Source organism: Diaporthe batatas (assembly GCF_019321695.1).
Source record: "Diaporthe batatas strain CRI 302-4 chromosome Unknown Contig00020, whole genome shotgun sequence".
NCBI lineage: Eukaryota > Fungi > Ascomycota > Sordariomycetes > Diaporthales > Diaporthaceae > Diaporthe > Diaporthe batatas.
In genome coordinates this window covers 3,102-29,193 of record NW_025408567.1, presented here as the reverse complement: position 1 = coordinate 29,193, position 26,092 = coordinate 3,102, and the positions used below count along the sequence as shown (strand labels likewise).

Below are 26,092 nucleotides of genomic sequence, written 5' to 3'. Positions count from 1 at the left end.
TACTGCGTAGCTACACAGCTGACAGCTAGCTCCGTGGGCCGTCCGGCCGCTTGTGGTATTCAATGTTGGAAACAATGATCGACCTTGGGCAACCCCAACGTCGTCAACTGATCTGCCGGCACCGGCTGGCGCCGCAATCTGAACTCTCAATGTCATACCTCAATCAACAATGACCATTGCCTCTCGATGGGCCCGAGTAGGTTCTTGTGGGTGTGTGGGTGTGTGGGTGTGTGGGTGTGTCTTGTGCAATCACTACTGTGTACTCCTAATGCTCGCCGGTAAGGTGTCACAGGGTGGCAACAGATTGCGAGACGGCTGGACGGGCTGGACGGGCTGGACGGGTAGCTTCTGGCCTGGATGTAGGTAGGGTTGTGCCGACGGTGTCTCACAGGATCAGCACTATCAACGCGGGTGTGATGGCGGCATTACTAAGATCAGAGACCATAGACCACAGACCACAGACAGCCCACAGCCCACAGCCCACAAAACCAACCCATCGCCAAACATCCTGAACATCCCAAGGCAGGGCCGTTGTGGGCAGTGTGGCCAGCTGAGACGTTGACGTTGACGTTGACGCTGAACCGTAGCACTGTTGTGGACAACATACTGTGCCGCTGGGCCGGGCCAACTCATCCTCTCCAGCTCTCCTGCTCTCCTGCAAGGTCGGGTCCTAGTCCCCCAGCAAAGGGTCGTCGTCGGGGGTTTCAGAACGACGTGACCCGCTGGCTCAGATGACTGACTGGTGGATGGTGGGTGGTGGGTGGTATGTTGGCAGTGTTCATGCTGTCCAAATCCTGTTTCGGCGGCAGGCAAGACAATTGGTTACAACTTCAAGTTGTGCCAGAAGCCAGCCAGCGCTGCCAGCTAAGCATCCCCAACTCGTGCGCCCGGCTTGGAGGGCAGGAGGGCAGGAGGGCAGGAGGGATGCTGCATACACAGTCAAACAGTCTGATAGTAGAATGTCTGTGATAGACTACTACTCCGTACATGGTAGGTGATGGGCTATGGTAGCACAGCGGGGAGGGGCGCCACCTTAGCAGAGGAGCAAGAGAGAGAAGAGACGGGGGCAAGGAGGGTCTCGAGGACAGTGCGAACAGGGCAGGTGCAAAGTCCCCCCCCTCCGTGCTCCACGGATCCGTAGGTGGCTTGGTGCAGTGTGGGCGTCCCGGCCTCCGATTTTGGGTGGAGCCGTCCAGTCTCTACTGCAGCGAGGAGCAGGCCGGACTCTGGGCTCTGCAACGGGCACCAATCAGTTGGCGGCTGGGGCCAGCAGACCCCGGCAGAGGGGGCCCAAAGTCCCTCTCGCCCCAGAGAAGGCGCGAAGAGACTTTCTCGAAGCTTGTGGAGCCGGCACCCTGGTCTGATTCATGTCGAGGCTGGGATTGGCCGTGCTACTAGTGCTGCACGCTCACCGCTTCTTCAACGACCAGAGACGAGAGTGATGTGCGGGACTTGAGCATCCCCATTGCAACAGAGACCAGCGCCAGAACGAACCACAGCAGACGCAGCCGCAGACCCAAGACGCAGACACGGCAGCACTGCAGCGCTGCACCAGGGAGGGGACGCGAGAAAAGAGATTCACTCACTCGTCCCTCGTCGTCTTGTTCTGGCCCTCTTCGGCTCCATCTCCTCCTCTCTCCCTCTCTCATTTTTCTCCCCCCTCTTGTCTTGCTCTTTTTCCAACAAACCCCCCCTACCGAGTATACCAGACGACCGAAGACATTGTGCGTGTGTGTGCGTGCGTGTCCGTCATTCTGCCCGTCTGTCTGCCCTTCTGCGTGTGTCTGCGTGTGTCTGCGTGTGGTGTGTGTGTTTCTATGTCTTGACGTCGACGGACAAGAACAGCCCAACCTTGACTTGAACTTGAACTTGAGAGAGAGACATCGCTCGCACACGCCCACCCTTCCCACCCACCTCGGCTACTCCCTCTCCCTCTCACAATCCACCCGGGGTCAACCGAGTTTCTCCCATCTTAGCAGCCCTGCTTTAATCCTCCTCCCGCCCAGGTTCCAGGTCCCAGGTCCCAAGGCCCCAAGGTCCAGGTCAACGGTTGCTCGCGCAGCTCATGACCCTTCTCTGACATCCCTCCGGTCTCTGCTCGAGGCCTTGTCGGAAAGAGCGGTGTCCTGACTCCCGCCCTCGCCGCACACAAACAGTACAATATTATCGAGCATCGCCAATCCCTTCTTCCCCCAGTCCGTCTGCCCTCCTCCTCCGCCCTCCCGACCCCCAAAACACCCCGCCAGCCATGACATTCGACTTCAGCGCCGGCCAGGCAGGAGAGGCTGCCTTGTTGGAACAGCTCGGCTACGACCCACGGGAACGATACGCGGCTTTCACCACCACCGGCGTCTCGCAGAACTCGATACCGGCCACCACGTCCACCGCCATGGTCCAGCAGCACAGCCGCCAGAGCCCCTCGGGGAACTGGCAGATACCCCTAGACATGGCCGCCGCCGCCGCCGCAGGCGTCTCGCCCGTCTCAATGCATTCTCCCAACACCCACACCATCGCCGCCTCGTCTCCGGAAGAGCAACAGGCACAGTCCCCGCATGGCCAGTCCCCGATAGGCCACCACAGCTCGACCGCCTCAAGTCCTCACCAGCAGCAGCTTTCGCCCCAGGCCCCCTACACCACCGCTGCTCTCCCCCACGCGCCCTCCATGATCGCAGACTGGACCTTTCAGCAGCAGCAGCAGCACATGCAGGCCCAGCCTCAGCCACAGGATCTGTCCCACTTCATCCAGGACTCTTCCGCCATGATCACCTTCAACCCATTTCTGGCGAACCTGCAGCCTTCGCCCATAGGCTATCTCCCCGCGAACGCACAAGGTGCGCTGGGCACCGGCATGCAGCAGGCGGATCCGTCCACGTACCAGATCTCCCCCGTGGAGGAGGGGCAACAGCCGATGCCGTGGGACTTGAGCACTGCCAATATGAGCACGGGCATGGCCAACTGGCAGGATTTCGAGGCCGCCATGCACATGCCTGCTGACGGCCTACCTCGTGTGGGCAGCATGGGCAGCAACTCTCCTACCGGCACTTATCTCGAGGTCTTGTCCCTTGGTTCCGGCAGCGACAACGGCTGGGCCATGGTCGACATGTACCACCCCAACTTTGACTCGTTTTCCCAGACCCAACAAGCCCAGAACGTCTTCAACCCGGGACAGACACTGCACTTGCGCACCAACTCTGACTCGTCCCAGTCAGACGGCACTTCGCTGGAGTTTGGCAGTTACGAGGAGGTGCCTTTCCCCTACTCACCCTTCTCGCCCGGGTCCGACTCGTACGCCGAGAACAACAACAGCAACAGCAACCACCGCAACTGCTTCCACGGAGACGCCCACCACCACCACCACCACACCCATGAGCTGATCAGCCCTGCTGCTGCTGTCACCCCAGTCCCCATCAAGACCACGCCCAGCAGTCGGTCGAGCCCTTCCAGCGGCTCCGGCGTCGGCTCCACCAGCGCTCAGCCCTCTGTCTCGCCGCCGGCGAGGAGGACCACGGCCCCCAGGAAGAGCCCCATCGCCAAGCCCAGCCAGGCCAAGGCCGTCATTCGGAGGACGTCGAACGGCAAGAAGGACGGAACTGGTGAGAAGAAGGTGGGCAGGCGGAGGGGCCCCCTGTTGCCCGAACAGCGCAAGCAGGCGAGCGAGATCAGGAAGCTGCGGGCCTGCCTGCGATGCAAGTTCCTCAAGAAGACGTGTGACAAGGGAGAGCCTTGTGCTGGGTGCCAGCCCTCCCATGCCCGTCTCTGGCAGGTGCCTTGCACCCGTATCGACATCAAGGACATAGGCTTCTTCATGAAGGACTGGAAGGCCGACTACGAGAGGCACCTTGACCGCGGGGTGTCTGTCTACAACGTCAAGGGCTTTGCGCAGAAGGAGACGCTGATGTGGATCACACACGGCTATGGCTTCTGCCTACCCGTCATGGTCCGCGAGGTCTTCGTCGCGGACGAGAGTTGCTTCCAGGTCGACTGGGTCGAGTCTCATCTCGAGGACCAAGAGCCCATCGACTTCGAGATAAGGACCGAGAAGCTGGATGTCGGCCGTGATGGCGTGTCCATGGAGGCGCTTTCCGAGTACCTTGACAAACATATCGACCAGTCGTTTGAGACATTCATCGACGATCATTTCGAGGGCACGCCCTTTATCACGGAAATCCTCAAGACTGCTCACCGCTTCTACATGAAGGAGAGGATGCCGGTTATCCGCAAGGCGCTGAAGCTCGTGCTGGCCTACAACCTGACATTGCACATCACCATGGTAGAGCAGCAGGGCTCCGAGGAGCAGCTGGACGGCACCATCGACGACGAGGACTCCAAGTACTTTGGCAAGGTCGTCGCACCCGTCATGATCAACTTCCAGATCAAGTGTGCCATGGCCGACATGTGGCGGGAGCTGCAGAAGGACATCCTGGAGGAGCTCTCGGCGCTCTACTCCAGTGTCTACAGCGGAGACCGCCTGAAGAACTGGCCCACGATATTCATGCTGGCGTCCATACTGTTGGCAGTCTGGGAGGAGATGCAGTTTGACTGTCACTACCGCGTCCCGGACCCCGTTGCCGTCAACAAGTTCTGCAGCGACATGGAGACGATCCCCGTCGGCGTCATCGTCGGCCTTTTCCACGCCATATCACAGAAGCTGCCTGCCTTCACCGAGTGGGACACACGGAGACACGGCCAGCTGCTCAACAACAACCAAGCGGTCTGCGAGGCCATGACTGAAGTCCGACAGCATGTTATGAAGCATGGTAAGCCCTAACCCCCCTCCCCAACACTTTCTGTCTCGTGTGTCTCTTTGCGGTCACTAACGTCATTTGCAGAGGCATATCTGAGGACTCGGCCAGATACCAAATTTGATAGGGATGATTTCGACTCTTTGTCGAACAAATTCCTATCCAAGCTGGTCATTCGCTCCAACTAGGTGGTCTTGGTGGTCTTGGTGTTCTCTATACTGCAGTGACGCCACAGCAACCCTGCCAATATGTCGGAGGGGTTGGGCAGTCACCAGTGGCATTTGAGGGCGAGGCAGTATTTTCCTTGGGTGGTTGTGTGGTTCTATTATCTGTCGGGCATTACAAGCGAGGGCGTTTCTGCGATTTACTACTGATTTACTTGATTTGCTGCAATTTCTTCACTCGGCCGGTCACCGCCACAATTGCGACGACATGACGCTCAGCTCACGCGCCGGAAGCATACGCTTACGACCAATTGACGACACAAACGACTTTGTACGACTGAACCTCTGTTCCCCGCCGTCGGGGTTCGGACCAAAACTTTTATGATGAAGAGGGAGGGCTCGTTGGCGTGACCTCAAACGGCATAGATACGTGCACAGCGGCATCGGGGGAAAACGGCGTTCGTTATGACAGGCTCATGCCTCGAACGACATGATGGCAACATTATTTACAGTACAGTACACTTCTTGCCCTCGCGGCTTCCTCGACGCTACAGTGGGCGGCAGTGGCGGCAGGGGACAAGTCTTTGGGCCCAAGGCTTGTCTGCAACCTGGTTCCTCGCGGGACAGCCCTCGCCCAACCTGCCGTGTCGAATTCAAACGATGTGTAGCTATCTACTAGAGAACAATAAGAGTCCTTTTCATTACCGAACACTTCAAATCGCACGCAGAAGCGCATTCCTCCGAGTAGAGCTGAAGTTGTGGTGGCAGCAATAGTAGTGTGATGAGGGGCCACCGTGAGACCACGGCGCTCTGTCCCTTTGGTCCGCGCCCCCGAGAGGCTGCCCCGGCTGTTGTGGGACGGGGAGAGGAGGGGGGATGCAGTCTCACCGCTACTGGGCCCGGACGTGGCAGTCAGCCGTTCTGGGCGAGCTGCAGGGCAGCTGCAGGGCAGCCGGGCTCTCAACTCGCCGGACGGGTGGGTCACATAAAGGGCAGGATAGTTAGAAGGTTGTGTGAGCGTGGAGAAGCGACTCATGGGGGCCTCGTGTGTGTGCGTGTGTGTGTGTGTGTGTGAGGATGATGAAGCCCCCTTTCCGTACGATGTATGCCTAGGTAGGTAGACAACGGGAAGGAGGGGGGAAGCGGAGGGGGAACCAGTCTTGATTTATGCATCGTCATCCTTGTGCATAGGGATAAGCTTACTTTGCTGCGGTCAGTAAGCTTGTCCACCAAGATGCATTTGTTGGAGGGCGGCGGTTGCCGATACTGTAGTATGTGCTTGATGGGCACAAAAAGGGACGTGGTCTCTGCAGTTGACGACGAGCGGGGCCCAGGCCAGGGGTTGTTGCGAGGGCTGGCGGGGCGCCTCAACCCCGGCCTAGGGGCGTGACGTCGGTCGGGTCTGCCGGGGGCTGGGGCATGCTGACGGTCCCGACGACGACGACGACGGCGCCGCCGCACGCACCGCCAGCGTGTCTTGCTCGAGACAAAATCACTTTAGACGATAGCACCTTTATCCGGCGGCATCCTCTGATGCTGAATGCAGGCTGCCCGATGACTTGTGAAGCCCAGTGAGTTGCTCCGTATCGACTCTTCCATGTGACAAACGGGCAGTGACGCAATGCGTGGTCCGTCCAGCCCGCCGCCCCCTCGGGACCGCACTCGCATTCTCCTGAGCATTCAAGCCAAGGCCAACAAGACAGACAAGACAGACAGACACTGCACAGGAAGCAGTTCCCTCGTTCTAGATGCTCCGTGGCCGCCTTACTAATAAGCTTCACCTGCTTTGCCTCCAGCCACCTCGCCCACACTCGCCGGGGCCAAGCTCCCGCTGATGAATCACGCGGGCGAAACCACCGCTGTTGTGCCTGCCTTCTGATTGGCCCGTTCCCCCTTTATCTGCCTGCCAGACCCACTAATCTGCTCAGTCTGGCCTGTCTGGCCTGCCTTCTGCCTTGCCCCCACCACTTTAAGGCAGGAACGAGTGACAAGGGGCCTCGTTCCTCCGCTTTCCACCAACATCCGTCTGCAAAGCACGGCCGTCTCCCTCCCCATCCTACTTAAACCATCCATCCCCCAAGACCTAACCTGTCGCGTCTCCCATCCATCTTCCTACAAACACACCATCTTGCATCAACAGGCACCCATTCAACCATCGCCTCTGTCAACCCAGACCATCAACATCAACATCCCCCACATCACGTCATCTCCACCGCATCAACACAGTCAGTCACCATGCAGATCTTCGTCAAGACCCTCACCGGCAAGACCATTACCCTCGAGGTCGAGTCCTCGGACACCATCGACAATGTGAAGTCCAAGATCCAGGACAAGGAGGGCATCCCCCCTGACCAGCAGCGCCTTATCTTTGCCGGCAAGCAACTCGAGGACGGCCGCACCCTCTCCGACTACAACATCCAGAAGGAGTCTACCCTCCACCTCGTCCTCCGTCTTCGTGGCGGTATGCAGATCTTCGTCAAGACCCTCACCGGCAAAACCATCACCCTCGAGGTTGAGTCCTCCGACACTATCGACAACGTCAAGTCCAAGATCCAGGACAAGGAGGGTATCCCCCCTGACCAGCAGCGTTTGATCTTTGCTGGAAAGCAACTTGAGGACGGGCGAACCCTCTCCGACTACAACATCCAGAAGGAATCCACGCTTCACCTGGTCCTCCGCCTCCGTGGTGGAATGCAGATTTTCGTCAAGACCCTGACGGGAAAGACAATCACGCTTGAGGTCGAGTCATCAGACACGATTGACAACGTTAAGTCCAAGATTCAAGACAAGGAGGGCATTCCACCAGACCAGCAGCGTCTCATTTTCGCTGGCAAGCAGTTGGAAGATGGCCGGACACTGTCTGACTACAACATCCAGAAGGAGTCAACGCTGCACTTGGTGCTTCGTCTCCGTGGTGGCGAGTAATCGGTTGGCCCTCAGTTGGGAAGGAAGGAAGGATATGGAGCGGCCGAGGCAGCCAGGCAGGCCATGGTAGGCCGTGGTCGGATTGGACTGCCATAATGGTCGGATTACTGAGAGGGGCGGCTAGCGCATCTCATAATGCTGTTCACGGTTTAGCGGGGTTGGCGTTTGCCCCACCTCCGCATTGAGACAACGAAATACCACAACCCATACTACATGTCTCCACCTGTAAAAAAAAAGCCCCGTGCCTGCAACCTTCTATGAATACCAGCGATGCCTGCCTATGTGTGATGAGAGCGTCGGCTTCCGTGACGCGACAACTTGCATGTTCGAGCCGGCAGATACACTTTACAACGTATAGAGTTTGTTTATCTGTTTGCTCCCCCGCCATCATTTGTCATACCCACCCACATCAACCGCCGGAGTCCGGCCCCCTGACGTGTCGTGTCGCCTCCGAATTCTAGAAGTCACGGCCCAGTTGGGAACTCGCAGTCGTGTGCTCCATAGTAAAACCGACCATGACCATCTCCCCTCCTCGCATGCAAAGCCGTCTCGCAGGATGACTCAACCCCGTATAGCTTTGACCTGTCACTCTCGAACGAGGCAGTCCCTGCCGCCCTGAGAACGCACGACGTACTTTTGACGACCGGCACGCCGTCGCGGCACTTTGTCCTGGGCACCAAGAGCTCTCGTGGGCCCGGACGGAGCATGCATTCCTATTCCTACCATCTCAAAATCGAGCTCTACCCAAGCCCCGACCCCCTGTCGGCCAACCAAACGATCCGTGACGCACACGCTGGCAGCTCAAGCGGGCCTGTCATCTGGCATCCGGACGTGGGGTCCAGCATCTTCGACATCCTACCACCTCACCCCGACCGCCGCAGCGACCCTGCCACCTCCGGCTCCTCGAAGAAGCGCGAGAAACAAAGGAGTATCGACCAGCTCGAACAATACCTGCCCTCAGAGGACCGCCACTTTCTTCACCGTGCCCCTGCCAGAGTGATCGACTGCGGGACTTGTAGGCCGCTTCCCCCCGCGGCCGGCGAGGAGGACGGTGATACCGGGTTACCGAGCACGGCAAGGCGCCGGGAGAGGTCAAGGAGCTTTCCAGCCCCGGGCCACCTGAGCGGTATTGGACCTCATTCAGCGGCCAGAGACTGGCGTTTTGGATCTATCAGCATAGAAAGCTTCGACGTGCCCGACGGCTTTCACGGCCAAGGCCCTGGGCAGTCCTGTCCCACCATGGCAAGCAGTGCTCACCCTTCCCCGGCCGCGTCACTGGGGCCAAATCTTGGGGGCCCGGGGACCGATACCAAGGGCGAGTTTGTGCCCCTGACTGGCAAGAAGACAGAGGCTGGTTGGGGGATAGTGCATCTCTACCGCGAGCCCCACGAGCCCCACGAGCCGGGCCTCGCGAGCACATCGACCGAAAGCCTCGGCGGCGGCGACGGCACCATTCTCTGCATCCCCGCTGTCCCGGGCTACCTATCGCCCATCGGGTTTCTTAATTTCGTGGGGCGCAAGTGGATGCCGCAGGTGGCACACTACCGCATGCTCATGACCAGCGCCCTCGGCACCTACATGGTTCTGATCAAGTGCCGGGATCACCACTCGGCCGAAGCCTGGAGGAAGGAATTCGACGGCAAGACGTTCGGCCCCGTGCGTGTAAGTTTTGGTTGGGGTTGGCTCGGTCGGGGCCTGCCCCCCTTCCCTCGGGCGGCAACAATTACTGACTGACTCCGGCCCAGGAGGAGGGCATCTGCCACGTCACCTTCATCAAATCCATCACGATCGAGACGCCGTCCCAGCCCGAGGCGGGCTCGTCCAAGAGCTCAGCAGTCACCCACCATCTCAGCTCGCTCAAGCCGTTCCCGCCCCCGACCCCTGACCTCGTCGAGCTACCCACATGCACGGTATGCCTCGAGCGCATGGACGACACCTCGGGGCTCATTACCATCCCGTGTCAGCACATCTTCCACTGCACCTGCCTACAGTCATGGATGGGGTCGGGCTGCCCCGTCTGCAGGGCCACGAACCCGGCTCAACAGTCGGCCGACCCCAGCGACCCGTACTCGCACCCTTTTGGCCACGGCATCTCCAACATCTGCGTCACGTGCGACACGACGGATGACCTGTGGATATGTCTGATCTGCGGCAACGTGGGCTGCGGCCGGTACAAGGGGGGGCATGCCAAGGAACACTGGAAGGAGACGGCACATTGCTTCAGCCTCGAGCTCGAGACACAGCACGTGTGGGACTACGCAGGCGACATGTGGGTTCACCGTCTGATCCGTGAGAAGGGCGAGGGCAAGGTGGTGGAGTTCCCCAGCACCGACATGGCGGCGCGCGAAGGGGACAGGCAGGCGGGGCCCGACCTGGACGTGGTGCCGCGCGCGAAGCTGGACAACATCGGCATGGAGTACACCAATCTCCTGTCCAGCCAGCTAGAGAGCCAGCGGGCCTACTTTGAGGAGATGATCAGCAAGGCGGCGGACAAGGCGGCAAAGGCGTCTGCTGCGGCGGAGGCTGCTTCCTCCCAGGCGGCGGAGGCGCTGAGCAGGCTCCAGGTCATGGAGGAGGAGCACAGCACGCTCAAGGGCGAGGTCATCCCGCAGCTAGAGCGGGACCTTGAGCGTGAGCGCAAGCGCGGTGACAGGTCGACGGAACTGGCAAGAAAGCTAGGCCAGTCCCTTCAGGAGGAGAAGAAGATCAATGAGGGCCTGTTGGAGAAGGTGCAGCACGTGAACCGGGCGCTGGAGGCATGCAGGGCACAGAATGAGGAGCTGAGCAGGGAGGTTGCAGAGCAGAAGGACATGAACCACGACCTCACGCTGTTTATCTCGGGACAGGAGAAGCTCAAGGAGATGGAGCAGCAGGGCCAGGTAACGCAGGAGGAGCTCGAGGGGGGCGATGCCAGCGTGCCTGAGAAGAAGGGCCGGGGCAAGGGCAAGAACAGGGGAAAGGGGAAAGGCAAATAATAAACAAATGGCGCAACTGTCCAGCGTACGCAATGGGGTTTCTCTCCCACACACACACACACACACAAATGGCGCTCGCCTGGGCTTCGGCCGATGGCCCAACGCTCTCCAAGATGTGCCTAGGGCAGGTCAACGCACAGGACGCGGGTCTGCTGTTGGAAAGCAAGCAAGTCATGGACGGTTCCCCAGGTCTGGAATTCCGCCGACCAAACCCAGCACCAAGCCCACCCACATGGGCGACTCAAGGGCAGGAGGTAACCAGGCAATCTGAGTCGCGGCAAGGATGAGGCTGCACAGCAGTGATAGGAAGGATGCAGTGCAGATTCTAGATGCATCCCAGGTGCTGGAGCTTTTGTTGGGGATCGGCACGGACAGGGTGGCCCATCCATGCAGTAGGTACTTATTGGGTAGGGAGCTGCCAGGATTGAGCTTTGGCCGGGCGAGCTGGCAAGGTGAGTGACTGAGTGAAGTGCACATACTAGTAGACGGCCAGACGGCCAGACGGCGAGGGTGGCCGAGAGCGAGGGAACCCCACCTGGGGAGTGCGTGGCCTGTTGTCCTGTCACGTCACTTGGTTGATTATAGATCTCTTTTCAAATAGAAATGAAATACGGTACTTCGTAGAAAAAAACACAACCGCCCGATCCACCCAGAGCCCAAGCGCCACGACGGTGGACCTGACCTCTCTCTATGACAGGTACCTAGGTACTTGTTGATACCGCATGTGCTGCTCCGCTCGTACGGAGCACATGTTGCCCTCTCGACGCCTGGCCCATCTTCGCCTTCGCGCCGCCGACCACTCGGTACTGCCTACTGCTTGCAACTGGAACATGGCCGTCAGGTCTGGCTAGGAAGAGACCAAATCTCCGAGCTCGTATCGTGCCGTACCCTGCCGGCTGCTCGCGACAGCCCACCCCATCGTCGGCCTCGGCAGCGGCTGCCATCAGTCCACTGCCCAGCTGGATCAGCAGCACCCCACACAACACTGCAAAACAAAAGTCCTGCTCCCGCCGCCCCGGGTCGCGCCTCCCCCCCCCACGCCGCCGACTCTCCCAATCGCACGCACAACAGCACCGCCATCCTGCGTGCCCCATAGAGAACAGCTGCAGCCATGCCTTCCGACAAAGCCTCGGCCTCGGCCTCGGCCCCTGCCCCGGCTGCAGGTTCCAGCCTGCCTGCGCCGCCCCAGAGCGCAGCCTCCCCGAAGCTCGCCACCGAGCTCTACCCCATGAGCAACAGGAAATATGACACCTTCCTGTGGTTCATGTCCATCTTTGTCGATCTCTTCTTCCGCGAGGTCCACCCGAGAGGCTCCTGGAAGGTCCCAAGGCAAGGGCCTGTCTTGTTTGTCGCCGCGCCCCACGCCAACCAGGTGAGCAGGCCACCCCTCGCCCCGTGGCTGATGGCTGATGGCTGACCCCCCATCTGCAATGTTTCTAGTTCGTCGACGCCCTGATCCTCCAGCGAACCCTGAAAAAGGAGGCCAAGCGCCGTGTCTCTCTCCTCGTCGCCCAGAAATCCGTCCACGGCTTCATTGGCTGGGCCTCTCGCCAGACCGGCGCCGTCCCCGTCGGCCGCGCCCAAGACGCTGCCGTCCCCAAGAGCGGCACCGTGTACCTCCCTGACCCCGTGGGAGACCCGACCCTGGTCCGGGGTATCGGCACCAACTTCGAAAAGGACGCCGAGGTCGGGGGCATGATATTCCTGCCCTCTGCCAAGGGCCAGGCAAGCACCAGCGTCGACATTGCAGAGATCCACGGGCCCGAGGAGATCCGCGTCAAGAGGCCCTTCAAGACCAAGCTGGCCGCCTTCCAGCTGACGGCGCGCGACGACATCGACGAATCCGGCAACTTCACCAACAGGGACTTCAGGGGCATCAAGGACGGCTACAATGGCACCCCGTACAAGCTGGCCCCTCACATTGACCAGACCAAGGTGTACGAGGCAGTGTTTGACCGGCTGCGGTCCGGGGGTTGCGTGGGCATATTCCCCGAGGGTGGCAGCCACGACCGGACAGGGCTCCTCCCCCTGAAGGCCGGTGTTGCCATCATGGCGCTCGGGGCTCTCGCCGAGTCGCCCGAGATCAACCTCAGGATAGTGCCCGTCGGCATGAACTACTTCCACGCCCACAAGTTCCGGTCGAGGGCGGTGGTGGAGTTCGGCCAGCCCATGGAGATCCCCCGCGAGCTCGTCCAGATGTACAAGAACGGGCAGAGGCGGGACGCAATCGGTCAGCTCTTGGACACGGTATACCAGGGCCTGACGGCAGTGACGGTGCAGACACCCGACTACGATACCCTCATGCTCATCCAGGCGGCCAGGCGGCTCTACAAGCCCACCGGCAAGAAGCTCCCCCTCCCTTATGTCGTCGAGCTGAACCGGAGGCTGGCGATGGGCTACGAGAAGTACAAGGACGACGAGCGTATCGTCCAGCTCTCGGAGGCGGTCAAGGACTACAACAAGCAGCTCCGGTACCTCAACATGCGCGACCACCAGGTCCAGTACGCCAGGATGCCAATACACACCGTGGTGCTGACCACGCTCTACAGGGTGGTCAAGCTCCTGGTGCTCCTGATCGGCACCCTGCCCGGCCTCCTCCTCTTCACGCCCGTCTTTGTGCTGACCAAGTTCATCAGCGTGCGGAAGGCCAGGGAGGCCCTGGCGGGCTCTTCTGTCAAGATCCAGGGCCGCGACGTGATGGCGACATGGAAGATCATGACCGCCCTGGGGTTTGCACCAATCCTGTACAACACGTACATCTGCATCTTTGTCTGGAGGGTCTACGCGGACCGCCTCTGGGGCTACTGGGACTACGTGCCGAGATGGATCCCGCTGTGGACGGCGTTCCCGATCGGCTGGGTGGTCTTCCCGCTCATCACCTTTGCGGCGCTGCGGCTGGGGGAGGTGGGGATGGACATCTTCAAGTCGCTGCGCCCCCTCGTCATGTGCCTCAACCCGGCGTCCAGCTACAACATCTACCAGCTGAGGGAGCGGCGGGCAGAGCTGAGCGAGCGCGTGACCGAGGTGATCAACGAGCTTGGGCCCGAGATGTTTCCAGACTTTGACAGGACGCGGATCGTGGCTGACCCGACCAGGGACGACGGGCGGCCTCGGACGCCGGGCAAGCCGCCGACCACCCGGCGCGACAGTGACATGTCGAGCACGGGGCTCGAGCCGGAGAGCCCGACGCGGCCGCTCGCCAGGCGGGACACGACATCGTCCAGCCGGGGGCTACCCAAGAACGAGTCGTACAGCAACATCGGGCAGGTGGGCATCTTCTCGACGCGCCCCCCGTCCCGGGAGGGGAGCAGGAGCAGCAGCTCGGGCGGCGCGATCGGGTCGGCGGGGTTCCCCGTCAGTGGCTTCACCACGCTGGACTCGAAGGCGGGGCTGGCGGAGGTCAGCAGGAAGATCCGGCAGGAGATGCAGGAGAGGGGGCAGCTGAGGAGACGGAAGAGCGAGGGCAAGAAGGCGTTCGAGCTCCAGAGCAACGACGGCGAGAGCGACGACGACGACGACGACAACAACAACGGCGACGGCGACGGCGACGGCGAGGCTGGAGCGGAGGGCAGGCAACAGTAAGCGTGGGCAGGTAGTAAGCGTGATCGATGGGTATGTATGTAATTGGACATTTTAATTGATGTGTTCCTTCTTGGCCGTGATGACACAAGCGATGAATGTCGTATCTCCGGGCAAGACGCTGGTGGCCAGCCCGGAGCTCGGTTGGGAACTCGGACTTACGAGCGAGTCAAGCGGCGTGGGGGCCGCCCAGGTGGTCGGGTCATAACTTATTTAAACCATGAACAGCAACCCCGGCCGACTTCGGTGAATTACAACGGGTCGGAGACCCGACTGGATGGTCGGCTCGGGGTAAGCGAAGCAAGGGCCGGAGCCCGTCCAGCGAGTGCGTGGGCCGACCATACGCAGACAGAGACAGTCTCTGCCTACCGTGCATCTGCAAAGAAATAAACCCCCCCGATCCCCTCGACTTTTTGGACGCGGCCCGGCTCGCTTTCCTCCCAGGACTCTACTCTGCCTGCCCTTATCCGCGGTCCCAGCCACGCACGCAGACAGGGTGCCCTCGCCCAGGTGGAAGATGTTCAGGTCGCTCGTCAAGGGCGCCAAGAAGCTGGCCATCGGCGAGAGCGGCGGAGCACCGGCCAGCGAGCTCTTCCCCAAGGTCGACCCCGAGGTCGACGGCGAGGACTGCCTGAGGGACTGTGACAACTGCCCGACACACTACCCCAAGGGCTTCAAGATCGAGGAGACGGACGACATCTACGGCGGTGTCAAGGCGTGGAGCACCCACGTCCTGGTCGCCACGGGCAAGTCGGACTGGTCGCATAATGTCGCCGACGAGAAGGGCAGCGTCATGCAGGCCATCGACAGGGCCGACAAGCCGAGCAATGGGCGGCTCATGCTGTCCGCCTCCAACATGCCGACCCCAACCCACAGCAGCGACTACTCGGAGCCAACCACGCTCCTCCTGCTGCCTGCCTTTGCCGTCGTCCACAACGTCACGCCCGCCTCCGTCCCCGCACTCGTCTCCGAGTACATCAACCGCTCGCCTACCAACACCTCGGCCCTCGAGCCTGTCTCCGCCGCCGCCATCCCAGCCTCCCTCCCGCCGCCAGGCCTGCACGACCCTGCACCCAAGCTCCACGGCCTGACCAGCCACCCAAGCCCGCACTCTGTCCTCATACTGCTGTGCTCTCAGAAGACCCGTGACGCGCGCTGCGGCCAGTCGGCACCCCTCATCAAGAAGGAGCTGCAGCGGGTAAGCATCCGTGTGCCCTGTTCCCGCGACCTGCGACCTGTTCCGCCCACGCTCGCTCCTTTGCTAATCCAGTGGTCAGCATCTGCGCCCCCTCGGCCTGTACCGTGATCTGGACGACGAGCGGCCCGGCGGCGTTGGCATCTACTTTATCTCCCACGTCGGTGGGCACAAGTACAGCGCAAATGTCATCATCTACCGTCGTCCGGACCCCTTTGGGCTGGATGCGCTGGAGAGGGTAAATCTCAAGGACGGCGAGAGCCTAACCCCCCGCAAGAGGGACCCGACCAAGGATGACGGCCCAGATGCAGGTGCCGGGCAGTGCATCTGGCTGGCCAGGGTGAAGCCCGAGGACTGCGAGGGCATTGTCAAGTACACTGTCCTTCAGGGCAAGGTCGTCAAGCCAGAGCAACAACTCAGGGGCGGCTTCGACCGCGCCAGGGGCTTGATGAGTTGGTGAACGTCCGCCTCGGGTCATACCAGGTGAGGCCTGGGCAGCCCCGAGGTCTTTAGATTATTGCTCAGTTCTCATCTGCAAGTGGTAGAAATACAACTTCTCTTGCCTAGTGGCTGCAGTCCGTCCCGTTGGTGCTTCCTCTTTCTCGGCCGCCTCACTTCCATCGGGTTGGCCAGTAGCAGAAGGTTGGCCAGCCCTGCCTGGTCCAGGGTCCCTCTGTCCACGGCCCCGTCCTTGTTCTCGTCCTTTTCTTCTTCCACGGTGGGTTTTTGGTATCGGGCCATGGACGCTGACGGGGATGACTATTCCAGGCGCAGGTTTGTAAGGGTTGTACGGCAGCTCAAAGGTCGTCTGTAATATTTTACTCTCTCTCTCTCTCTCTCTCTCTCTCTTTCGTCTCTTGCCTCGGGGCCAGGTCCCCGGATGTGTATATCATCAGCCCTCGGGGATAGCCTATGGCATGGGCTCGCTAGGGCTTCCACCCGGGTCAGTAGAGGGTGTTCTGTACCAGTGACGGCTGCGGATGGACCATACTTACACCACTAGGCCTTGCAGAAATATCAGACACCGGCGCCAGATTGCAGGCCGTCTGCCTGCGATTAGCGGAACCAGGTGGGACCCGGGGAGCGTGTCGGTCGCTGAAAGGAGGTTCTGAGCCGGGGCAGAAACGGCGGCACTTATGCTTTGCCTACGCACGCTGGCCAACTTCTAAAGGCAATGGTATATTCTGCCATATTTATAAGTCGGTGAGATGAGGGTATCCAGCGCGTGTCCAGCCTCCTGCGGCTCTCACGACGAGACATTGGCAAATCGCAGCCTTGTGGCCGATGACACCGCAATGGTACGATGGCAGAGTCGCCAGCAGCAGGAAAAGGGCAGTAGGATCGAAAAGAGCGAGGAAATCGACAACATCGGACACTGTCTCCGGACCATGTGCTTGATCACCTTGATCACCTTGTCACCGCGGTGGCCTCGGAGCAGACCTGCCGGAGCATTTACTCCGAGCCAACACCTCATGAATCACGAAAAACCTTGCCCGAGATGGATCCTATGCTGGTCTACAAGCCCTCAGCAGCCCCCCGCATTGGACCATTGTGGGACCAGAGCTGCCATCAAACACGTCTGGGCGGGCGGATCTCGATCAACGCCCCTTTGTACCTTGCGAGTTCTCGGATCCAGTGGGGGCACAGTTTTCCAATGGGGAGCGGAAATCCCAGGGCTGTGACCTGTCACTGCCTAGAACCCCTGAAGACGCACCACACAGGAACTACTTACTTACTACACGTGTATTCCCGGCAGCGCCAGCGCCCAACCGAGGCGACACACCCAATGGACGTCTAGTGGAGGAAATCGGGCGAGGCGGCATGATCGGATCGGGTCCGGCCACCGGAAGGTGTTCATGGCCGGCCCATCACCTACTGGCGCCGCATAGGCACTCCGTCGCCTCAAAGCCAGCAACTGGGGAATTACAGTCTTGTGACAGATAAGCCGTACCCCATCGGATCCTCTACCATGGCACACACAAGACTCTGGTCCTGACACGACAGTCCATGCAATTTGTCACATACACGTTCCACGCGGTTGACCCCATCTTTAACCGTCAATCGTCTCCGGGGCTCACTTGGGACCCCCCAAAAAAAGGCCGGGAGCTCCGGCTCATACATCGAGATCCGTCTTCGATGCCGGCCCTCGGCCCAAGCAACAGCATAGCATCACGGTGGTCAAAGTGACGACACTGCGATGCCATCTGAGCTTTGTGCGCTGCCGAGTGCCAGGTCAGGAGCATTTGATCCGGATGTGGGCTTGGAAGCTGCCTTACGGATCATCGGGGCCAACCCCTGCCTGGGTTGCTGTGCTCCAGTCGAGTCAATATTGTACACCTAGTACACCTACAGTCATTTTCTATCTTTACACGTATCATACATCCGGTGGGAGAAGTCTGCCCCCCCAACCCAACCCCCCTACCCGCCCACCCGAGCACGGCGTGCAGTGTCAACTAGAAGAGGCTGTAGTGGTCATTATGGCTAGGACGGTAATTCTTTGTTGCGGCCGAAGTTCCCAGGCACTGGGCACATATCACCCGTAGCTCAGGCCATCGATGTGATCCCCTGTGGATCCTTCTCCGCCGTGTCGACGGTGCCTGGTTGGCTTGCAGGCGGGGCTTTCTGGGCCTCGACCTTCTTGATGTTGATCCAGCTCATACCCGAGACCGCACAGAAAGCGGCTGCGGCACATGCCACGGTGATAAAGTACGCGTGTCTCAAGCCAGTCAGATAGGCACTCAGGACGGCCGTGGTGTACTGCTCCATGCCCATGGACACGAGCACCTGCCTGACCTGCGATGCGCCCGAGTTTATGAAGACCCGGGGGTCCAATCCGGGGACGTCACGCCTGACCCCCTCGATCAGACCATTCTGGAAGACAGTCTGCGCCACGGCAATGAAGATGGCCCCACCCAGGGACTGGAAGAACTGCACGCACGCGGTGGCTACCGCAATGTCCCCGTGTGGAAGGACCGCCTGCACGACGAGGATGCCAAGCTGAAACCCGACGCCAATGCCCAGTCCTGTCAGGACCTGGTAGCCGAACCACACCCGGAGTGGGGAGTCGAGTGAGAACGTGGTAATCATCCTGTTGGCCGCATCAGTTTCGTGCGTTTGCCCCGATGGGTGACTGGAAGGGGCAACAAGGGCATGCAGGACAGTCTTACCCGGCGCCGACTGTGAACAAGAGCATGCTTGGCAGGGCAAACGGATTGTACCTGCCCACCGCGCTGATGAGTGCCCCGGTAAGGACACTGGTCACGACTGTGGAGATGAGAAGCGGCAGGATCTTGACGCCTGCCTCGACGGCGTCATCACCCTTTATGGCTTGAAAATACAGCGAAAGATAGTATATGAGGGGGAAGAAGGCCGAGCCGAAAAAGGCCGAAAACGACATTGCGCACAACACGTTGCGGTTCTTGAACAGGCGCGGCGGGAGGGTGCCTTGGTCGCCCTTCCAAATCTGGATGCCGACAAAGAGCAGGATCATGGCTCCGAAGCCGACAAACAGGCCGATGATGCGCGAGCTGCCCCATGGGTACTCGGTGCCACCCCACTGGAGAGCCAGCAGCAGGCAGATGACTGCCGGGATGAGGACTGCGGTGCCGAGGAGGTCGAGGTGCTTGATCTTGCCCCAGAAGCCCAGGTCGCCTTTGTTCTGACCCTTAATGTGCAGGAGGCAAAAGATGGCCACCATGGTCGCACCGCCGATGGGGAGGTCTCGTCACGATGTCAGCCAACTCACCGGTGGGCAGACGGGGACCCGGGGGACCAGCTGGGACCAGCTGTGACTGACTCACTGACGTAGAAACACCACCTCCAGGTCACATGGTCGGTAAAGGCGCCGCCGAGCAGGGGGCCAGCAACGGACGCGATGCCCCACATGCCCCCGATCAGCCCAAAGGCCAGAGGCCTCTGGCGAAGCGGGAGGGTATATGCCAGGATGACGATGGAGCCCGAGAACAAGCCGGCTGTCCCCATGCCGGCGACTGCGCGGCCGACAATGAAGGCGGTGGAGCTGGGGGCAACGGCACACACGAGGCTGCCGACCTCAAAGACAAAGACGGCGACGAGGTAGGTGGCCTTGACGCTGAAGCTGTTGTACAGCTTGCCGTACAGGGGCTGCAGGGCGGTGGTGGTCAGGAGATAGGAGCTGCCGTACCAGCCGATATCCTTGACCGACTCGAACTCGGCCGTGATGGCACCAAGAGCAGGGGCTATGATGGTCTGGTCCAGCGCCACGAGGACTGTGGCAGCCGGCAGCCGGCATCAGCCATCGGCGGAGCAAGGGGCAGCCGATCATCGGTGATGCTTACGGATGGAGAGGCATAACGAGGTCAGTATCAAGACCTGTGTCAGGCGCTTGGGGTAGACAGCCCCGGGTTCACGTTGCTGCTGAGGCCCAGCCTCGGCCTTGTAGTCTGTCGACGGCGGCGTGGACAGGACGGCCGGGTCGGCGGACGTCTCTTCCTCATCTCCGACCTGCGCGCCGGGGCGCCGGGGCGGGTCCATGGGCAAGAACTTGTCCTGTCCCACGTGCAGATATTACTCTCAAGAAGAGAATAAGTCCTTGGCACCAACCACTTCTTGTATTATCATGACCTGGCGCGTTAAGAGAGGGAGAGGGAGAGACAGAGAAAGAGAAAGAGAAAATGTAGGCGCAATCCGAAACCCCGCGTATTGCACCGTGTGAGGGTTGCATTTATTAGTACCTGGGTAGTGTCTTAGACTAGGCGGCGTGTGCATTGTCCCGAGCACCGCTTTGCCCCAAGCGGGCTCTGCGATCTGAGGACCCAAGTCCCTGGCGTCATGGCAGGAACGACACTCCCAGATTAGGTTGATCCCGAGCTTTGACAGGATGGGACGGATGGATTGACGGGCCAGGCCGGCCATTCTCCACCGACCAGACCATATATACCGACGGCCCGGACTCGGCATCAGGACATGTCCGAGCTCGGTTCATGCCCGTTCATTGCCACTGCCACAAACTCAACCAATGGCGCACAAGTCACATGCACAAACCCAAGCCCCCCAGTCTGCCCCCCGGCTTTCGTCTCCCATCATCACATGTTTCTTTGTGCTCTAAAAAAGGGCATATAGTGGCATCTAAATCTGAATCCCCATGTACATTAAAGTACTTACTAGCAGGTCTGTCGTGCCTTGGGAGCCATCAAGTCGTCCACCACGTCCACCACGTCCACCACGTCCACCACGTCCGTCCGACGTGTCCTGGGTCCATTATCCACCCTCCCTTGCTCGCCGCCATGCCGTGCCACTCATCGCTCATGCTCTGCTTTGATCCCCCTGGACCCTACGCCATGCGCTGCACCACACCGAGCAGTTGCCGCCATGACCCGCCCGTTGTCACTCCGACGCGGCCTCTTATTTCTGCTTCTTGCCCTCGGTCTTGGTCTTGGAGGCCGTCTCCCGCTCTCTCTTGGCGTATATCCCGGCAGTGAAGGGGTTCTCGAACTGCAGGGCAACGAGGTAGACGGTGAGCACCCAGGCAGTCAGGAGGATGCCGGCGGGTCGGCCGTACAGGAGGGCTGTGCCGAGGAAGCTCATGGTAGAGCCGTAATACATGGGGGCGTCGCAGACGCTGAAGGGGAAGCCCGTGACCATGTGGTCCATCAAGATGCCGAAGTAGTCACCCAGGAAGGTGCCCGTGATGCCCAGTGCCCACGTCGAGGTGAGGACCAGGATGTTGCCACCGGCGATCAGGGCGTAGCCGAGGTAGTTGGCGACGTCGGTGTCGAGAAGGGGGTGCGTGGGCTGGTGGCGGAGGGCACGCTCGTAGAGGAAGTCACGGCACAGGCCGAGGCCAAAGATGGTGGCGGCGAGGCAGTAACATGCTGCCTGTGCATTGCCGCCGAATGCTTTGGTCATGAACCGGGTGCGATACTCGCGACGGGCCACAATGCTGTGCACGCGGACGGGCGACGTCAGCTGGTCGGCCAGGCAGCCAGGTATGGGGCAGAGTGCAGAGGGGAGGGAGCATCGACTCACTTCCAGAATGTCGGGTTGAAGGCAATTGCCGCGGCAGAGACTGATGATGGGGCCACGCCCGAGTCGTCAGCCACGAGGGATCCCGGTTGGGCAGGGAGGAGGAGGGGGGGTGGAGGGAGGGATGAACGAACCAAACAAGCTCTTCTGGCCGAGGTCAACCAGCTGGTGTTGTTGAGCAATTGGGGCCATCTTGAGTTACTGACAGGAAGCGCCGAGCAGTGAGTAACAGCGAAGGTAAAGGGTTGAAGGGGTTAAAGGGAGGGAAGCTTGTTGCCATGCTCGACTTGACCGGCCTCCCACCTCGTCCCCCGCCTGCTCCTCCCCGGGTTTAGCCGCTGTATTAAGGTTTTGGGGGGGATGAGCCAAGGGTGGTCTGGCTCATACGTCATGGGCACTTGCAGACTACTTAAGTACCTACCTAGGTAGGTAGGTACCCAGGTACCCGGACAGTTATGTAACCAACAGATTGCAGGGGCAAGGGACCCGGCAGGGTGGTCATAGCTCCACGGGAGCGTGCGCAACGTGTGTGGTTCGTTTGTTTTACATGGCAGAGCTGAGGTGCCCGCCGGGCGTTTCAGACAGCAGGGCCACGCACATACACAGCAGACAGCAGCACGCTGCAGTCCATATTTTTGCCCCTTGTGTAGACTGAACATTCGACTGACCAGACCAGACCACCTTGCAATCCGAGGCTGCTCCTGTCGACGACAAGGGCGTGACAGGAGGCCATCTGTTCTGTTCTCGCCCAGGGCCCACCATCGCCCCCATCACGTCAACCAAATCAACACCAATATCTGTCCTGCTCACCACTCACTCGTCCGCAGTCTCAACACCAAAGCCCGCCGCCCCTCTGCCGCCGCCAACATGCCTCCCAAGAAATCATCTGCGAGGTCAAAACAGCAACAGCCCCCAAAACAGCCCCCAAAACAGCCCCCAAACATAGACCCGGGCTCGTCCTTCACCCCCGAGTCCTTCGAGAAGGAGCTCAAGAACCTTGCTGCAAGGGCAAAGGACGAGACCTGGGCCAGGTGGCTCCTCGAGCAGGGCTCCGTCTACCTGAGGTCCTCCCTCCTCCTCGGCCTGGTTGCCGTCTACGCCAATGTCTCGGAGCTGACCTTGTCGCCCGTCTACGGCTCCATCCCCGTCTCCATATGGCACGACAGGCTTGTCATGGCCGCCTGCTTCGTGGGCTGGGCCTGCAACCTGCACCTGGGCCGTGTGCTCCCCGTCAGGATGGCCTACCTGCTCCCGCTCATCGCCCTGTACATCCCCGTCGCCCAGTTCTACCTCTTCGGGCTCAGCGGCACCCTCACTGCCTACCACGGCCCTCTCATCACAGAGGCCCTCACCCTGGCCCCGCTCATCGTCTTGTCTGTTGCCTGCACCGCTACCTACCTCGACGGCGCCGACCTGTCTGCCCTCCCCGGCTTCATGCGCGATGCCTCGCCCGGCATCGCCTCCTATTTCTACTACCGCCTTGTCGAGAAACTGTCTGCTGGCCTCCTGGCACGGTACGTCGGAAGCGCCATCTTCCAGACTCGCGTGGTCATGGAGGCCGTCCTGGGTGCATCCTATGCCCTGGTCGCCCCGTCCCGGTTGCTGGCCTTCACCCTTCCCGCCCTGCTGCACACCGCCTTCCTCAACACCCATGTCATGACCCCAATGGCGACGAGGTCTTTGAACAGTACTCTGCAGGCCAACGACTGGCTGCTGCATGACCGGAAGGAGTCCCTGACTGGCTACATATCCGTCGCTGACAACCTCAAGACCGGATACCGCGTCATGAGGTGCGACCACAGCCTTCTCGGCGGGGAGTGGATCCGATACAAGGGCGCCAGAGTCGCCGAGCCCATCTACGGCGTCTTTACCATGCTCGAAGGCGTGAGACTTGTTGAGGTTGCGGAGCCTGTCCCCGACAGTGAGGCCAGAGCCCTCGTGATGTGAGCGTGCCCAACCTGCAACCTGCCCTGCCTCGTCGTGCCCCCCTGTCGTTAACTGATCCAATTCTAGTGGGCTCGGCATCGGCACCACGCCAGCAGCCCTCGTCGCGCATGGGGTAGATACAACGGTGGTTGAAATCGACCCAGTCGTGCACGAGTTCGCCTCCAAATACTTCCAACTCCCGTCCAATCACACGCCCGTCATTGCCGATGCGGTTACCTACACGGCAGACCTGGTCAACACGACCACCGACCAGTTCGATTACATAGTTCACGACGTCTTCACTGGGGGTGCTGAGCCCATAGCGCTCTTCACGCTCGAGTTCCTGCAGAACCTTGAGGCGCTCTTGAAGCCCGACGGCGTCATCGCCATAGTGAGTCGAGCCCCCAGGCTTCTCCGGCCCTAACTGCTCTGGGCTCTCAAGGCTGACTTGTGGTCCCAGAACTACGCTGGGGATTTTACACTTCCACCGCCCAAAATCATTGTCCATACTATTAAGCAGGTCTTCCCTTCCTGCCGCATCTTCCGCGAAAATCAGCGCGATGAGGATGTCATAGAGAAGGAGAAACGCGACTTTACAAACATGGTCATATTCTGCGTCAAGACCGAGCGCCCCGTTACCTTCCGCAGGGCCACTGCTGCAGATCTGCTCCAGAGCCGCACCCGGGAGCATTTCCTTGTCCCCAAGCACGAGGTGTCTGACAAGGACTTCATGGCTCTCGAGGAGCCCAGTGTTCTGAGGAATAACGACACTGCGGCCCTGGCCAAGTGGCACGAGAAGAGTGCTCTAGGACATTGGGAGGTCATGCGGACTGTGCTGCCGGATGTCATCTGGGAGCAATGGTGAAGTATGACAATATATTAGTCTAAGTTCAGAAGGCACTAATATAATAGTAATACTATATAAAGAAAATAAATATTTATATAAAAAAAAACAGCTAATAGAGTATAATAATATATTCTTAAATATTTTTTTATTTTTTAAATATAATTTACATTAAAAATTTTTCATTTTTAAATAACTTTAATATTTATTTATAATTATATTTAAAAAAGTTTTATTTTAAAAAATTTTATTATTATATTTTTAATATAAAAATAATTTTAAAATAATTTTATTATTTTATATAAAAATATAATATAAAAAAATTAAAATATATTATAAAAATAATATTATTGTATTTTTAAATATTTTTATTAAAATTAAATAAAATTTTATTTTAATTTTAATATATATAATAATATTTTTATAATATATTTAAAAATAATATAATATATAAAAATTAATATTTATATATTTAATAAATTAATTTATATATTTTAAAAATTATATAATTAATATTAATTTTTATATATAAAATTTATAAAAATTATATATTTAATTAAAAATTTAAAATTTTAATATTTAAAGTATATACTTTTTTATTTTTTAAGTTAATTAATTATTAAATTAAGTTATAAGTAAGTTAAAATAAACATTTAAACTTTAATTAAAAACTTATTAATTAATTTAATAATTAAATTAAAAATTTAATTATACTTTTTATATTTATTATAAATATTAAATAATAAAAGAAAGTATGATATTTTATTACTTTTAATTAATTAAAAGTTTTATTTATTAATAAAGTTATTTTTAATTAAATTATTAATTTATTTAAATTTATTATTAAATATATAATTATAATTTAATTAATTTAAATACTTTAAAAATATTTTAAATTAATATTTATAAATTATTTAATTTATTTAAATTTTAAAAGTTAATATTTATTTATTTAATAATTATATTTATTTATTTAATTTTATTAATTATTTATTTAATATTAATTTTTAAATAATTATTTTATATTTATAAATACCTTTTAAAGTAATATTAAAAGACTTTATAATATAATTTCCTTTTAATTTTAATACTTTAAATATAAGCTTTTTAATATTCTTTTAATACTCTTTCTAATATATATTCTAATACTCCTTTTAATATATCTTTTAATTTATATATATTTAAGTATTAATTAAATATTTAAATATTAATTAAATATTAAAAGGTTAGAAGTTTAAAAGTTAAAGGTTAAAAGGAGAGTTAGAAAGTTAAAAGTATATAATCTTTATTTTTACCTTTTTAACTTTTAGTTTTTAATATTAAGTTAATATTTAAATATTTAATTAATACTTAAATATATATAAATTAAAAGGTTTAAAGGGTTTAAAAAAGTTTATATAAAAGAATTAAAAATTTAAAATTTTAATTAAATATATAGTTTTATATAAACTTTATATATAAATTTTTATATTAAATAAATAGTTAAAAAATTAAGTAAATAAATATAATTATTAAATAAATAAATATTAATTTAAATTTTAATTTTTATAAATAAAATTAAATTTTAATTTATTAATTATTTATTATATAACTTTTATTATTAATTAATAAATAATTATTAATTATTTATAAATATATATAAATTATTATTTTTAAATAATTAAAGTTATAAAAATTACTACTTTATTTACTTAATTAATTATTTAATTAATTAGTTTAATAATTATTTTAATAGTTAG

The 26,092-nt window shown here is 56.8% G+C and overlaps 8 protein-coding genes across 8 annotated transcripts; 6 read left to right on the top strand and 2 right to left on the bottom strand.

Annotated features, from left to right (window-relative positions):
* Positions 1–2,248: 2,248 nt before the first annotated feature.
* KVR01_012668 (uncharacterized protein) lies at positions 2,249–4,930 on the top strand (the record flags this gene model as incomplete). Its single annotated transcript, XM_044787326.1, has 2 exons — positions 2,249–4,757; positions 4,830–4,930. 2 exons carry the CDS (start codon positions 2,249–2,251, stop codon positions 4,928–4,930), a joined length of 2,610 nt encoding a protein of 869 aa, XP_044638479.1.
* Positions 4,931–7,141: 2,211 nt separating this feature from the next.
* KVR01_012676 (ubiquitin) lies at positions 7,142–7,831 on the top strand (the record flags this gene model as incomplete). Its single annotated transcript, XM_044781505.1, has 1 exon — positions 7,142–7,831. One exon carries the CDS (start codon positions 7,142–7,144, stop codon positions 7,829–7,831), a length of 690 nt encoding a protein of 229 aa, XP_044638487.1.
* A 705-nt stretch (positions 7,832–8,536) lies between these two features.
* On the top strand, positions 8,537–10,806 carry KVR01_012551 (uncharacterized protein; the record flags this gene model as incomplete). The annotated part of the gene is made up of 2 exons (XM_044795041.1): positions 8,537–9,493; positions 9,577–10,806. The coding sequence occupies 2 exons, from the start codon at positions 8,537–8,539 to the stop codon at positions 10,804–10,806; spliced, it is 2,187 nt and encodes a 728-aa protein (XP_044638362.1).
* A 1,111-nt stretch (positions 10,807–11,917) lies between these two features.
* On the top strand, positions 11,918–14,388 carry KVR01_012608 (uncharacterized protein; the record flags this gene model as incomplete). Its single annotated transcript, XM_044781264.1, has 2 exons — positions 11,918–12,178; positions 12,247–14,388. 2 exons carry the CDS (start codon positions 11,918–11,920, stop codon positions 14,386–14,388), a joined length of 2,403 nt encoding a protein of 800 aa, XP_044638419.1.
* Positions 14,389–14,902: 514 nt separating this feature from the next.
* KVR01_012560 (uncharacterized protein) lies at positions 14,903–16,040 on the top strand (the record flags this gene model as incomplete). Its single annotated transcript, XM_044788087.1, has 2 exons — positions 14,903–15,583; positions 15,663–16,040. The coding sequence occupies 2 exons, from the start codon at positions 14,903–14,905 to the stop codon at positions 16,038–16,040; spliced, it is 1,059 nt and encodes a 352-aa protein (XP_044638371.1).
* Positions 16,041–18,124: 2,084 nt separating this feature from the next.
* KVR01_012647 (uncharacterized protein) lies at positions 18,125–20,092 on the bottom strand (the record flags this gene model as incomplete). Its single annotated transcript, XM_044794622.1, has 4 exons — positions 18,125–18,668; positions 18,748–19,300; positions 19,381–19,827; positions 19,897–20,092. The coding sequence occupies 4 exons, from the start codon at positions 20,090–20,092 to the stop codon at positions 18,125–18,127; spliced, it is 1,740 nt and encodes a 579-aa protein (XP_044638458.1).
* Positions 20,093–20,962: 870 nt separating this feature from the next.
* KVR01_012532 (bifunctional phosphatidyl-N-methylethanolamine N-methyltransferase/phosphatidyl-N-dimethylethanolamine N-methyltransferase) lies at positions 20,963–21,775 on the bottom strand (the record flags this gene model as incomplete). The annotated part of the gene is made up of 3 exons (XM_044788468.1): positions 20,963–21,500; positions 21,587–21,626; positions 21,718–21,775. The coding sequence occupies 3 exons, from the start codon at positions 21,773–21,775 to the stop codon at positions 20,963–20,965; spliced, it is 636 nt and encodes a 211-aa protein (XP_044638343.1).
* A 675-nt stretch (positions 21,776–22,450) lies between these two features.
* On the top strand, positions 22,451–24,500 carry KVR01_012619 (uncharacterized protein; the record flags this gene model as incomplete). Its single annotated transcript, XM_044785068.1, has 3 exons — positions 22,451–23,526; positions 23,597–23,900; positions 23,970–24,500. 3 exons carry the CDS (start codon positions 22,451–22,453, stop codon positions 24,372–24,374), a joined length of 1,785 nt encoding a protein of 594 aa, XP_044638430.1. The 3' UTR covers positions 24,375–24,500.
* Positions 24,501–26,092: the final 1,592 nt, after the last annotated feature.